Here is a 15,992-nt window from a genome sequence, read left to right as displayed (position 1 = left end):
CTAGCTGATGCAATGGTTGCCGAGAATTAACATTTCTTTCCCGCTTTCATTTCTGCTTCATTGATCCTCCAGTGTGTTCTGTAGCAAGTCCTATCAGTTTCTGTGCATGTTTTATGTCAGCGTCTTTCTAGATGTCTTCCAGCCCTCTTCAGATCAGCCAGCTCCATGGTAAACCATGGTGCCAGCTTCCATCCCAAGAGCCGGAGGAGTCAACAAGGAGCAATGGTGTCAATAGCTTCAAGGAGCTTCCATGCTCCTACAGCAGCTTCTGTGGAGCATGTGTCTGGAATTCTAAAATCCTCCAAGGCATTTTGGAATCTGGAAGGGTCTGTGAGCCTTTGTGGGCAAATCATTTTAATTGGACCCCCTATTGTGTGGAGCGTTGGGGCCATATTCACTTTTGTCTTCAGCAGATGATGATCTGACCATGGTTCAGGCTGAACCTCCTATGCTGAAACAAGGTTGTCTCTTAAAGGCTCAGTGCAAAATATTAAGTCTAGTGTGGGGCCTCTTTCATGTGTAGGGCCTGACACTATTTGAGAGGGGCCCAGGGTTGCCAGGGAAGCTATAAATTCCTGAGCCGGGCCTGACTTGGAACACTCAGCATGCATGTTGAAGTCTCCCAGAACAATAAGTCAAGGTGTCACCAACACCATGTCTGCTAGCAGTTCTGCCATCTCAGAAAGGGTGCTTATGGGGGAGCTGAGTGGTCTGTAGACAAGCTGGATACCCAGTATATCTTTAATTCCCAGAGACAGGAACATGCAGTCAATACCAGCCATAACTTGTACTGGAGATTTGCAGAAGCTGAAGGACTTGCGAAGAATAATAGCAACTCCTCCGCCCCGGCTGCTATACCAAGTTTGGTGTAGGACTGCATAGCCAAGGGAAGTTAGTTGGGAAAACACACTTTGTCATTTTCCTGCAGGCAAGTCTCTGTTAGGCAAGCCACATCAATTTTCTCATCCTGCAACTTCCCAGCAATGCGTGCAACCTTGTTCCTAACAGATCTGGTATTGCATAGTATTAGTGTAGCGGGGATGGTGGTGGAAGTGGGGGAATTATCAGTAGGGGGATACTAGAGAGATTGGATAAGCAGCAAGCATTACTGCTTGATCTACAAGTTTGTTCACTTTTCTGAAGAACTCCAGCAGGACTGCCTTTTGCAGAAGCCATGCTGATTTTCCCTCAGGAGATTTTCCCCTCCCATGTGCATAATTCTGTTTTTTATTATAGTTTCTACTAATTTGTCTGAGACAGACAGTAGGCTAACTGGCCTATTATTTCCTAGTTCCCCTCTGGATCCCTTTAAAAAAAATTGCTGCTCTTCAGTCCTCTGGTATAGTGGCTGATTTTAGTGACCAGCTATATACACTGATTAGTAGATCAACAACTTATTTGAATTCCCTAAGGACCCTCAGGTATATGCCATCAAGACCTGGAGGCTCACCTGTTTTAATTTCCCTAGTAGGTCTAAAATGTCAGCTCTTATCACCTCAATTTGACTCAGTTCTACAGATTCTGTTCTTGAAATAGTTGCTCTGGCCCCATGCATTCCAGAATGCACAAAAATGCAAAGAATTAATTGAGCTTCTCTGCCACCTCCCCATCTTCCTTTAGCAGTCCTTTTAATCCTTGGTCATCCAAAAGCCCAAGTATCTCTCTGGCTGGTTTCCTGCTCTGGATATATTTACAGAAATGCTTATTTCTTGACTTTTTAAAAATAGCTTTTTATTAGTTTTCTCATATAGGAATAGGGGAAGACAAGGGGAAAAGTAGGGAGGGAATATCAAATATATATCAGAGTCTGCTCGAGTTAGAATTCTACTTATCTATGTCCTTTCAACATAACATTTCATCAAACATTTAACTGTGATTATTGATAATTCATTAGTGTCTTCATATAGTTACTACATTCAAGTCAGTATACTTATTTTTATCCATTCATAAAATGGTGTCCATGGGGCTGCGATATCTTCTTCTATTTGTCCTTTCATTAATGAAGTTAGTTTGTCCATTTCTGCATTTTCCATTATCTTCACTATCAATTCTTCTTCTCGGGGTATTATTGCTCTTTTCCAGAAGGATGCCAATAGAGTTCTTGCTGCTGTTACTCCATGGATTATAAAATATTTCTGATCGTTTCCAATTTCTTCTGGTACGCAATTTAACAAAAATATCTCAGGTTTAAAAGGGATTGTACATTGTAAAATTTGTTGTAACAGGTTATGCACCATTATCCAGAATCTGTGGACTTCTTTACATGTCCACCACATATGATAAAATGTTCCTGTGTGTTTCACACATTTCCAACACTTGTTTGACATATTTTTATACATTTTAGCTAGCCTAACTGGTGTCAAATACCATCTATAAAACATCTTATACAGATTTTCTAGAAGTTGTTGAACCAAATATAATTTACAACGGAGAACAATGTTTGACCTATGAAGAAATTTTGAAAAAGGAGCAAAATATGGCTAAGTTGAAAACATGTGATGAGCTGCCAGTTGAATATGGTTGGTTTCAATATAGACAGATCAAAGACTTATACAATTCAGATCGTTTGAAATTTGGATTTAAACTGAAAAACTCTGATTTGGAAAAAAGAATACTGCAAGATGGGGGGGGGGAAGATATCTAAAGTTTATAAGGTCCTGTTAAGATGGTACACAGAAGATGAAACAGTTAAAGTGCAAATGGTGAAATGGGCCATAAATTGTAACGGAGACATAACAATGGAGGCGTGGGAACACTTGTGGAAGAATACCTTAAAGATATCAACATGCACCAATATTAAAGAAAATGTGTATAAGATGATGTACAGATGGTACTTAACACCAAAGAAAATAGCATACGGAAATAATCAAATGTCTGATAAATGTTGGAAATATAAGAAACATGAAGGTTCATTTTATCATATGTGGTGGACTTGTGATGTTGCAAGGCAGTTCTGGAAGAATATTATAGAAGCTATGTCTCAAATTCTACAAATCCAAATAAATAAAAATCCAGAACTGCTTTTGCTGGACTTGAACTTAGACGGAATTATTCCACAAGACAGAACATTAGTATTTTACATGACAACGGCAGCAAGAATATTGTATGCTCAAGTGTGGAAGACACAAGAAGTGCCATCTGTAGAGAATTGGATACAAAAATTACTACATATGGCTGAAATGGACAAATTAACAAGGAAGCTAAGAGAACAAAATCCAGAAGAATTTTTTAAAGACTGGGGGAAATTGAAACAGTATATAGAAAAAAGTGGGACGTAAAAGGGGAGATGTGGGCATTAGATAATTTTTAGTTTTTGATTAAGGGAGGAGTTAGTGATCATTACAAGGGGGAAATATGGACAATGATGTGAAATAGTAACTGAGTTAAGAGAACAATTTATTTGCTAAATAGCCAAATAATATTAAGCAGAGTAGTTAGATATTGGGTTGGAAAGCTGTTGGAAGTCTATAGTAGAAAGTGGGGAGGGAAAGGGTGGGGGAATAGATTAAGAATGGGCAGATTTGGGAAATGTAAACATTTATATTATACTCACCCAATGAAATTTTTTTTTAAAAAAGAGTGATTTACAGTCTTTAATTGTTTATCTTCTGAATACTTTGACTACACTTGGCAATTAACTTACAGTTTGAAGGTAGGTTCAGTCTCAAGCAGAATAAAGATTAAATTGCTTCTGTTAAAGTCCGGCAGTCTCCAACTTTGTAGCCATTACGACTTTCCCTCTTCCTGTCTGGTCACAAGGAAAAAACTCTTCGAAAACTCTTTCCTCAGCTGCAACTGCTGGATGAGTCCTCAAAGAAAAGATTCCCCAGCTTCAAAGCATCCTCCAGACACGTTTTAGAGATGTTAATCTCCCAGACGGGAGGGGTTCAGCTTGCCTCTGGAAGAGATCTTCCGAGGCTGACTGATCTTGTTGGAGCATCACCGGCTTCTTGCTTATTTCTTGTCTATTTGCATTTAGCAACCTGCTTCTCAAATTCTCTTTTTGCTTGCATAATTACTAACTTATATTTCTTTTAATTTATACTGCATTCAGAATAAATCATGCATAATTGGAACTTTGTGTACAATTGTGTACTTGTTTGCTTAAATTAAAATAATGATATACTTTTATCCAGAAAGCAACTTAAAATAAGAACAGAATTGCAACAATTAAAATGCTAATTAAAACAGTAGTAGACATAAAACCTCTGGAATCATACAATAAACCAGTAACCCAGTGGCATAGATAGAAAACATTTCTCCCCCTCGCGAAAGGCATTGTTTCCAGAACAATAAAGAAAAACATCCACAAAGCTAAACAAAAAAAATTGAGTGTGAACAGTTTCTGAAAGTTTCTGAAAACTACTGAAAGTAGTTTAACATGGATAGGACTGGGGGAAAGTTGGCAAGGAAGTTTGGGAAGTAGGTGCAGACTCCCATTCGGACCAAAGAAAGGGGATAGAACAAAAAAAATTGAGTGTGAACAGTTTCTGAAAGTTTCTGAAAACTACTGAAAGTAGTTTAACATGGATAGGACTGGGGGAAAGTTGGCAAGGAAGTTTGGGAAGTAGGTGCAGACTCCCATTCGGACCAAAGAAAGGGGATAGAACTTCTAAGGAGAAGATACTTCCCCTACCCAGTTAAACAGGGAGGTAGCTCTGGAGAGATGCCTGGTTGGGTGTGGTATCCTTTGGAGACCTTAAGATTCAGTTTTTTTAAAAAAATTGAAGAAAAGCACTTGTCATAGCCCAGTCTGAGAGTGAGGTCTCCTCTGGAGGAGAGGAGCCTCGTGTAGCCAGCCAGGACTCCTCAGGAGAAGAAGAGTTCTGTGTAGCCAGCCCTAGCCCTGACTCAGCAGAAGCCAGCAATCATGAGCAGCAGCTGCTGGCTGATCAAGGCTCACAGCTAGCAGCTGAGACACCAGCACCCTCTAGCCCCAATACCACAGGGGAAGCTCAGCCAGGAACTTCCACAGGGGAGGCTCAGTCAGGGACTGCCAGCACCACAGGGGAAGCCCAGCCAGGGGCTTCCACCCCCCCAGGCTCACCCACACCTAGAGAGCGCCGCAGGCAGCGCCAGAGACTGGAACTGCAGGAGAGACGGCGCAGTGCTCGTCTCCTGAGCCAACGCCAGCTGCTGGAGAGTGATGATGAGTAGCATCAGGATGGAGCCCCAGCAGCTGGCTGAAAATCACACCTGGCTAAAAGCCAGTCAGGAGCAACTGCCAGGCGTGGAAGCAACGTGTCAACTACCTGCAACCACTCCCTGGTACCTTGTGTCTTGCTCTTGCCTGACCTTGATTTGATACCCTCGTGCTCTGACTTACGGACTGGACTTGGCTTGGCTTTTTGGATCCTGGAGGCAACCCTGGCATTAACCTTGTGCTCTGACTACGGACTGGACCTGGCTTGTGACTTTTGAACACCCCTTGGCTTCGTACTAGTACCTGGACTCCCAGCTTGGGCGGGCCCAGCCCATGACAGATTGCTTCCACCACAAAACTTCCCAGCATGGACACGGCGATGCCCACCCTGGGGAGCCTGGCTCTGCTGCAGGATCAGGTACTGCAATTGACTCAAGCACTGGTGACTTTGCAGCAGCAGATTGCCACCCTACTTGCTGCCCCTGCTGCACTGCCGCCTGCTAAATGCCCAGTGAAGCTTCCTGACAGTTTTGAGGGCGATGTGGAGGAATTCCCAGCATTTCTTGCCCGCTGCCAGCTATATATTGAACTCCGGGCCAGAGACTTTCCCACAGATAAAAGCAAGGTCGGCTTTATCCTCAGCCTGTTAAAGGGGCAGGCGGCAAGATGGGCCACACCCTTGTTACTGGCCAAATCCCCACTGCTAGGGGATTTCCCAAACTTTGTGGCCCACATTTCTGCCGCCTTTGCGAACCCCCTGAAGGCCATCAAAGCAAACCAAAGAATACGTGCCCTCACCCAGGGGAATGGGACTGTGGCCCAATACACCACTGAATTCCAGTTACTGGCCCAGGACCTGGGCTGGAACGAAGCTGCCCTCGCCGACCAGTACCTGGAGGGCCTATCTGAGGAGGTATTGGATGAAGTGGCCCGATCCGAACGACCGAGAGAACTACAAGCGCTCATTCTCCTATGCTTGCGAATCGATGGGCGGCTAGAGAACCGGAGACAAGCCCGTGTGCTAAGCTGTCCTCCGCCCCAGGCCTCACCTGCCAAGGCAGCAGAACTAGCACCCTCGAGCATGCCTTGTACCCATTTGCCTCCTGAGGAGAAGGAGCGGCGTCACACCCACAACCTCTGCTGGTACTGTGGTGGGGTGGGCCACTACGCCAATGACTGCCCTGCAAAAAGGAGGGCCCCAGCTTTAGCTCTGGAGCGGACTCCTGCTAAACAACTTGTTGGAACAGCCAATGCCTCCTGTGACCATCCCGAACCATTCCTGGTGCCTGTAAAGCTGTGCCTGCCCGACGGCCGATGCCTATTTGTGTATGCCATGGTAGATTCAGGGGCATCCCGCTACTTCATGGATATCAAGTTTGCCGCACAGCACAGGATTCCCTTGCGGGCAAAGAAGATCCCCACCGTAGTGGAGGCCATTGATGGGCGGCCTCTGCGTTCTGGGCCAGTGGTCAAGGAAACCCAGGACCTTCTCTTGCAGATCCAGCATCACCGTGAGCAGCTCTGCTTCGATGTTGTGGGCATCCCCCACTTTCCGCTGGTCCTGGGGCTCTCCTGGCTCTGTTGCCATGATCCGGTTATTCGGTGGGGCCAGCAGGACCTTCGCTTCCGGACACCCTGCCCACATGAAAATAAACGCACGGGTCCAATTGCAGCCGCTGCACAAGGGGCCTTTGCACTACCGGAGATATATGCAGATTTTGCAGATGTGTTTGAGGAAAAAGGGGCAGACCAACTCCCCCCGCATCGGCCGTATGACTGTGCTATTGACTTAATCCCCGGCGCCCCCCTGCCAGTGGGACGCCTGTACTCGTTATCAGAGCCTGAGCTGGCCGCACTCCGGGACTTCCTCACAACCAATCTGCGTCGAGGATTCATCCGCCCCTCCACCTCGCCCACCTCTGCCCCAGTCCTCTTTGTTAAAAAGAAAAGTGGAGAACTCCGGCTCTGCAATGACTACCGGGCCCTGAACAAAATCTCTGTCCGAGACCGGTATCCACTGCCACTGATCTCCGACCTCCTGGAGCAAGTTAAGGGAGCCCAGATCTACACCAAGCTGGATCTTCGGGGAGCCTACAACCTGGTGCGCATCCGGGAAGGCGATGAGTGGAAAACTGCCTTTAGTACCAGGTATGGACAATACGAGTACATGGTAATGCCCTTTGGCCTGACTAACGCGCCCTCGGTGTTTCAGAGGTTTATGAATGATATCTTTCGTGACCTGCTGGATCAGTTCGTCATCATTTACTTGGATGATATATTAATTTATTCCCGGAACCCGGCTCGACACCCCCAGCACGTGCGCATGGTGCTGCAAAGACTCCGGCAGCACGGCCTGTTTGCCAAGCTGGAAAAATGTGCATTCCACCTGCCTGCCGTAGAATTCCTCGGCCATGTGATCTCGCCCCGGGGTATCCAAATGGACCCAGCTAAGGTCGAAGCGGTACAGACCTGGCAACCCCCCCCGCTCACGGAAGGATGTGCAACGATTTCTGGGGTTTGCCAACTACTATCGGCAGTTCATCCCCCAGTTTGCATCCATAGCTGTTCCCCTTACCCGGCTTCTCCGGCCTCGAGAACCCTTCCATTGGACACCGGAAGCCAATGAGGCATTCCAGACCTTGAAGGCACGCTTCATCACACAACCGGTACTCCGATACCCAGATCCCCAGCTACCCTTCGTAGTTGAGGCGGACGCCTCCAGCACTGCCATCGGAGCGGTGCTCTCACAACGCGCAACCTCCTCCAGCGTCCCCCAACCCTGTGCCTACTACTCTCGCCAGCTTACCCCTGCAGAAAGGAACTATACCATCTGGGAGCGGGAGCTGCTGGCAATAAAGGCAGCCTTCGAGGTTTGGCGGCACCATCTGGAGGGGGCTCAACACCCTGTCCGAGTGCTCACTGATCACCGGAACCTTGAACATCTCCAAACCGCCCGCCGCCTCAACCAGAGGCAGATCCGCTGGTCATTGTTCTTCTCCCGCTTTGACTTCAGGATCACGTATGTCCCCAGTTCCCAGAATAAGAAAGCCGATGCTCTGTCCCGGAAACCAGAGTACAACTCATCCCCAGGCTGGGAAGAGCCTCTAACTACTATCCTGGCTCCCGAAACTTTCGCTGCCGCGCAACCCTCCCAGGGGCTGGTTGAGGAGATACTGGCTCAACAGGTACTGGACCCAGTTGCCCAGAAATACCTCCAGAAGGTCCGGGAGCCGCACCAGCTCCAGGCGGATGGCTTCGCAGAGGAAGAGGGGCTACTGACCCATCGAGGCCGAATTTATGTACCACCTGGCCCGCTGCGAACGAAAGTCCTGCAACTGGTCCATGATTCCAGACCCGCTGGGCACTTCGGTCGCCACAAGACAACCCATCTCTTGACCCGTGACTTCTGGTGGCCCCGGGTGCAATCAGATGTGGCCCGGTACGTGGCAGCCTGTGAGACGTGTAGGCGGGCCAAGGATTCCCCTGGCAAACCCTCCGGCCTTCTGCATCCGCTACCCACACCCACCGGGCCATGGAGGACTATTTCCATGGACTTCATTACAGATCTGCCCTGCTCCGAAGGCCATACCTGCATCCTGGTGGTGGTGGACTTATTCACAAAAATGGCCCATTTCATTCCCTGTTCTGGACCCCCCACCGCTCAGGACACTGCACACCTGTACCTTCAGCATGTCTTTCGACTTCACGGGCGACCGGACCATGTAATTTCCGATCGGGGAGTTCAATTCACCTCTAGGTTTTGGCGGGCACTGCACTCCCTTCTTGGCACCCAAGTCCACTTATCCTCAGCACACCATCCCCAGTCCGACGGGCAAACGGAACGCACCAATGCAACCCTGGAGCAGTATCTGAGATGCTATACAAACCATCAACAGGATGACTGGCTAGCCCTACTGCCTTTGGCCGAGTTCGCATATAACAATGCAGTGCACTCCTCCACCCAACAGACCCCCTTTATGGCTAACTATGGCCATCACCCTCGCTTCTTTCCTAGCACCACACCCTCGTCAGGAATCCCAGCTGCGGACGATCGCCTCCAGGAACTTCAATCCATGCATGAGCTGTTGCGGGAGCAACTCCAGCTTGCCAAGGAAAACTACAAGGGAGCTGCAGATCGGAAACGGCAACCTGGTGTTCCCCTGTCCGTAGGTGACCAGGTCTGGTTATCCACCCGCCATATCCGCAGCCAACGGCCCTCCAAAAAGCTGGATGCTCGGTTCCTTGGACCCTTCGTGATCACCGACCAGGTGAACCCCGTAGCCTACCGCCTGCAACTACCACCGACCCTCCCGATCCATCCCGTGTTTCATCGGTCCCTTCTAGTCCCGGCGTCACCCCCAGACCTGCACCATCCCGGGCCACCACCTCCTCCACCTCCGATTACCATTGAGGGGCAAGAAGAATATGAGGTCGCCCAGATCCTGGACTCCCGTCGCCGGCGGGGGCAAGTGCAGTACTTGGTGGACTGGAAGGGGTATGGACCGGAAGACCGCTCATGGGAGCCGGCTGTGAACATTCATGCCCCCCGTCTAGTCCGACAATTCCATCGGGCCTATCCTCAGAAACCGGGGGCGCCCGGGCCACAGAGGAGGGGGGGCCTTGGGAGGGGGGATGGTGTCATAGCCCAGTCTGAGAGTGAGGTCTCCTCTGGAGGAGAGGAGCCTCGTGTAGCCAGCCAGGACTCCTCAGGAGAAGAAGAGTTCTGTGTAGCCAGCCCTAGCCCTGACTCAGCAGAAGCCAGCAATCATGAGCAGCAGCTGCTGGCTGATCAAGGCTCACAGCTAGCAGCTGAGACACCAGCACCCTCTAGCCCCAATACCACAGGGGAAGCTCAGCCAGGAACTTCCACAGGGGAGGCTCAGTCAGGGACTGCCAGCACCACAGGGGAAGCCCAGCCAGGGGCTTCCACCCCCCCAGGCTCACCCACACCTAGAGAGCGCCGCAGGCAGCGCCAGAGACTGGAACTGCAGGAGAGACGGCGCAGTGCTCGTCTCCTGAGCCAACGCCAGCTGCTGGAGAGTGATGATGAGTAGCATCAGGATGGAGCCCCAGCAGCTGGCTGAAAATCACGCCTGGCTAAAAGCCAGTCAGGAGCAACTGCCAGGCGTGGAAGCAACGTGTCAACTACCTGCAACCACTCCCTGGTACCTTGTGTCTTGCTCTTGCCTGCACCTTGATTTGATACCCTCGTGCTCTGACTTACGGACTGGACTTGGCTTGGCTTTTTGGATCCTGGAGGCAACCCTGGCATTAACCTTGTGCTCTGACTACGGACTGGACCTGGCTTGTGACTTTTGAACACCCCTTGGCTTCGTACTAGTACCTGGACTCCCAGCTTGGGCGGGCCCAGCCCATGACAGCACTAGTGTTTGAAAAGAAGGGGTTTGGGGTCCAGAAAGTGGGTACTAGCTAGACATGGGCACGATCCAAAAGAAAAATACCGATCAAGCTGTTCGTGGATCTGCTCTGGTGACGACCCCAGATCACCAATTCACTCCGATCAAGTCCCGTTTCTGATCTGGGATCTGGGATCAGAGGGGCGCCCCCCCCCACACACACACTTAGAGCAGATGGGGTAAAAAGTTTTTTACCCGGCGACGAGCTGCCTCCCCTCAGGGAGGGGGCATTCTCTCTCTCTCTCTCTCTCTCTCTCTCTCTCTCTCTCTCTCTCTCTCTCACACACACACACACACACACACACACACACTTAGAGCAGAGGGGGGGGAGTTTTTAACCCGTCCCTGCCTCTCCAAATAGAGAGAGAGAGATAGACACCCCGTCAACAAGTTTCAGCCAGCTTTTTTAAAAAAAAGCAGGGATAGAATCCTCCATCCTACCCGATTTTAAAAGCAAGCAGCAGCCAGTCTTCCAAAAGCATATTTTAAACAGGAAGAAAGTAAAACCAGGATCCACACAGATCCTCGTGGATCCTACGGTTTTTTTAAATAGGAAAAACACAAATGAAACATCAAATCACATACCAACTTCTTGCAAAAAGTAGGCACTGGGCGGAGAAGCCAGGAGGAGAGAGATATCTCTTTTCAGTTAACTCTTTCAATGCACTGAACGAACTCAGTCAGGAGAGGAGCGCAAAACAGCTTGATAGCTGCTCTCAAAGCAAGGGGTTTTTGAAAGAGTTAACACTGAGAAGAGATCTCTTCTTAACTCTTTCAACGCACTGAATGAACTCAGGAGGAGCGCAAAACAGCTTCTGCTGATAGCTGAACTCAAAGTTTTCTCTCTCTCTTAACCCATTCCTCTCCCAGTCACTTTGCTTATATTTTTCTTAGGAAGCCACCTTTTCACTCACAACTGTTTGCTTTTCCTCGCTAGGGGAAATATTATCAAGTTTCAAACAGAGCTCAGGCATTCCCCTGCCTCCGTTGCCAGGGGAATAGATTGTTGGCGCCTGAATGTCTAGCCTCCCGGTCCTATCACGATTGTCCGGGTCCAGCCTCCTCCCGACTGCTGGATTGTTTGCCGTGGAAGATCATGATCCACCAGGTCATGATTGGGAGATTGCCATTATCGTGGGGGGTTTTTGATCGTAATGGAGATCGTGCCCATCTCTAGTACTAGCCTTCTTAAACCCAAAAGAGAAAGAGAATCCTAAAAGAACATGTACTAGAGTGTTTAGGGAACAAAAGCATCTGTGAAGAGTATAAGAAATACAGTCCGTGTGTGTACTGATTTTACCTCAGAGCTATCTATGTTGCATTACCTCTGAAATTTTCAACCCCTAATTTCACCTGACCTTTCCCTTCTAAAAGTAGTTACTTTTGAATTTTAAAAATCCTTCTGGTGCCACTTCTGCTGTTAAAGGACAAAGAAGAGGGGAAGAGGAGAAGGGAATGTCATAGCTTGCTGCTCCCATTATGTGCATGAGTGTTATGTGAAAGCCTAACTTCCTGGGACTGTCTGTGGGTCAGACTCAGGCATGCCAGGGAGGTGTGCATGGCTCAGTTTGGATCAGGATCATGGCATGTGGAAAGAGGAGGCATAATCCTTGCCCCCACATGGTTTTCTCAACCTGAAATGACCACAAGGAGCGAATATTTGCGGTATAGGAGAATACCTACATTAACTCCTCTCCTGCTACCAACCTTTGCTTACAGGAGGGACGCTATCAAATAAATTTCTGACTGATGAAGAGCTATATATTAGATGGCTCCAAATTCTGACTTTCCTTCCAGTGATGTCTTTCAGCACACCACCATGGGTCTGCTGTAATAACTGGGTAAGTGTGCCATCATGTTTTATTCTGGCATGTACTTTCTGTAGCGATGCCAACTCTTAAGTTGGGAAATTTGGGGATGGAGACTGGGGATGACAGGGTTTGGGAAGGGGAGGGACCTCAGTGGTGTATAATGCCATAGAATCCACTTTCCAAAGCAGCTGTTTTCTCCAGGAGAACTGATCCCTGTAGTTCTGAAATCAGTTGTGATTCTGGGAGATCTCCAGGACCCACCTGGAGGCTGGCAACCCTAAAATTCTATTAACATGAAGGCCTAGTAAATCTTTTCTACAAATTGATCCTTCTTTCACCAAGAGATCTCTGAAGGAGTTTTTGCCACTAAGTTCCTGCAACAAATGGAGTAACACATGAAGATAAAAGATGTATCTTTTTGCTTACAACTATTGGTACTAATAGGCTTAGATCTTGACTTTGTACAAGTAGAAGGCATTTTTACTTTTGCAGTAGGGTCTGTGGTTTTTCCATAAGCAGAACCCCTCTAAAGTGCATTCACAATGATGCACCCCCAGGAGCAACTCTTTGGGTAATATGGAGTGATGCAGAAGATAGGGCACCTGGGAAATATTTGTTCTCTTTCGATCCAATTCACAGCCTCAAAGTTAAAGATTAGATTCCATCATTTAAAACAATCAATTGGAGTGTGTCATCAGTGAAGAAAAGAGATAACAAAATAGAACACAATTAGAAACAGAACATAATTAAGTGAAATAAACCTGATGACCCAACCAAGGAATCGTTGCCAGTCTTTTGTAGGAAGAAAGGAACTCATCCTAAGACATAAAAGGTAAACCATGTTGCCAATGACTCACTTCTTATCTCTGCACAGGCACAGTGTACAGATATAAGAAGTGAATTGGGGGTAAAACCATTTCCCTCCCTGCTACCTCAGGGCCTCCAGAGGTCCAGAAAGGCCCAGTGTGGCTGCAGGAAGGCCCTGTGCCACTCAGGGTTTTCTGAGGCCCCAGAAGCCCTGGCCCAGTGACGGGAAGACCCAGCACCATAGCACTGAGCCTTCCCACTGCCTCAGGGCTTCCGATGAGTCTGCCACTGCCACCAAGGAGCCCACCACTGTGGAGCCTGAGGAACTCGTTGCCACTGTAGGAAGGCTCAGTGTGGTGGTGAGGCCCTCCCAAGGTCCCACAGTGGCTGGGAGATGGGGCTCCCTGCTGCCTCTGCAGGACCTGGCCCGCTGCTAGAGCACAATCCAAGTGGCAGCCAAGGGGCCAGAGGAGGAGGGAGCCCCCTGATCTCTTCCCCAATCCCCCCCTTGACTGATACTCTGGGGGAGGCATGGGGGGGGGAAGCACTGCTAGGGCCCATTGTATTTTTTCAAACAATGGGTCTTATTGCTAGTTTTAGATAAAACTCAGGATTTTCTCTCTATCCATCCCCTGTTTTATCATCTGTTTTTGCAAAAGCTGGCCAGTGTGTATTCTTGTCTAGCTCTTGGGTTTCTATGACACTTTTATTCTTTATTTTGGTCTTCTTTAACTGACAATATCTTTGAAGTCTTTGACACAGTTCCTTATATATATATATATATATATATATATATATATATATATATATATATATATATATATATATATATATATATATATATATTACTTTTTCCATTGGCATCCCCTCAAATGTTCAGTTTTTTTAAAAAAATTAGAAAAATATAAACGTACAAAAAGAATAATATACCACTACTTTCCCCCTTCCCAATACCAAATGCAGGAATCTCAAATAATTTAACACTGAACAAGTTTATAATTTATTTTTCATGGCCAAGTGGCCCTGACAATACTTAAATCTGGAGACTGGAGCTGTGAACAGAGAAGACTGATCTTCCTGCACACCTAAAAAATGCCCCAGGTTTTCAGAAAAATATGAAATCTAACAAAACAAAACATTGAGAGATTTAAAGAACCCCAAAATGATAAAAGGAGCACCTGAGGCTTTAACTGGATTCCCTCAGTGGCTGTCACTAGGCAACCATAGCCAGTATGTCAGGCTTGGTTTCTGTCAGTAGATGGCAGGGGGAGAGGGCAGGGCCCTTTCCAGGGCTCTTTGGCCTTTGATGCAACCACTGGATGACTTGATACCACATGCATTGCATGACTTATCCAGGACTTGCTACTTGCAACTAGACATGGGCACAAACAGAAAAAAACCCCACAAACATGGTGTTCGTTGTTCGTTGCCATCCACGAACAACAAACGACAAACATTAACAAACATGACCTGTTCACGAACATGTTTGTTGTTCGTGGGGGCCAGCAAGCTCTCCTCCAGCCATCAAGATCTCTACCACACCACTCCCAGAACCCCTACCTGAGCAAGCAGTAGGAAAGGTACCAGTAATAAATAATAGCTTGGCCCAGAGCCTGGCAGCAGCCCTGGAACTTGAAGAGGTAGGTCCCTATCCCACCACACACAAAGAAAATTCGAGCTCCAATGCACTCTCCCTGTCTCTCTCTCAAAATGCTAACAGCAACTGTCTCTCCCTCGCTGTCTGCAAAACCAGAGCTGGGAGCCCCCCTCCCCCCTGCTCTTTGCTTCCTTGTAACAAATTTGGAGCTCCACACTTGAAAGGAAGACCTGCCTATCAAGCTAAATTGGGCTTAGATTGGGGTTTCCAGGGCAACAACAGGAGTTCAGACAGAGTTCAGGCAGTCCCTGCCTCCAGTTGCCAAGGAACTGGGCGAACCAAGTTTGAATCACCATCCTGCTATGGAAGATCATTGGGTGACTTTGATCCAGTCACACACTCTCAGCCTAACTTGCCTCTCCAAATTGTCATGAGAATAATATATAGGCAAGGAGAATGATGAAAGCTGCTTTGCGTTCCAGTTGTGGAGAAAGGCAGTATATAAATGAAATGAAATAAGAAAATATAGGTGTAGATGGGGAGCAGATAAAAAGTAAGCTGTTTGGTTGGTTTGAAAGAAAGAAGGGCATAGGGAAAGGTGATCTTATGGTGATTGCCAGGAGGAGGGAAAGAGAAAATGGTGTGAGGAAAGGGATGCAGGGGGAAATGTATCCCCTGCAAGTTCTTGCAGGTTCCTCACCATGCAACTGGGCCATAAGGGAGAAGCTGCTGGGGGGAGGGGGAAAGTTGAAGACAGGGGGGAAGCAAAAGATGGTTGGTAAGGAGAGAAAGAAGCAGGAAAAGGAGGACAGGTTAGGGGGTATAGGGAAGGGAAAGAGGATGTGGTGGGGGAAAGGAAAATTAGATGTCCCCTGCAAGTCTTTGTGGGTGCCCCACTTGTCATGTATCTAATTTGCAAGTGGCCCCCGTGCAGATGCTTAGATTTATTTATTTATTTACATTCCGCCTTTCTCACTGAGACTCAAGGCGGATTACATAGTGTGAGATTAGTACAATTAGTGGCAAAGATAAGGGCAGGCATTTTCATACAGTGTCAAGAACATGTCCATAAACAATGTCCTGGGGTAAAAGAATATAGTAGTAGTAAGGATCCAGTATGGGGTTGAGGAATTGCTGAAACAGAACATAATCAATTCTAGGACTTACGTTGAACAACATAATGCACAGGTAGGATATAGGAGTACATATTTAAAGCA

At 47.7% G+C, this 15,992-nt stretch overlaps 1 protein-coding gene across 1 annotated transcript in view; it reads left to right on the top strand.

The window, feature by feature from the left end:
- Positions 1–15,992, top strand: part of LOC129325165 (SITS-binding protein-like) — a 60,610-nt gene that overhangs the window by 32,123 nt on the left and 12,495 nt on the right. Inside the window, exon 8 of the mRNA XM_054972736.1 lies at positions 12,280–12,401. Within this exon, the coding sequence (XP_054828711.1) occupies positions 12,280–12,401 (122 nt within the window). The remainder of the gene's footprint in view (positions 1–12,279; positions 12,402–15,992) is intronic.

Source organism: Eublepharis macularius, chromosome 2 (genome assembly GCF_028583425.1).
Source record: "Eublepharis macularius isolate TG4126 chromosome 2, MPM_Emac_v1.0, whole genome shotgun sequence".
Classification (NCBI taxonomy): domain Eukaryota; kingdom Metazoa; phylum Chordata; class Lepidosauria; order Squamata; family Eublepharidae; genus Eublepharis; species Eublepharis macularius.
The sequence above is the reverse complement of the archived record's forward strand: the minus strand, read 5'-3'. Positions and strand labels throughout refer to the sequence as shown.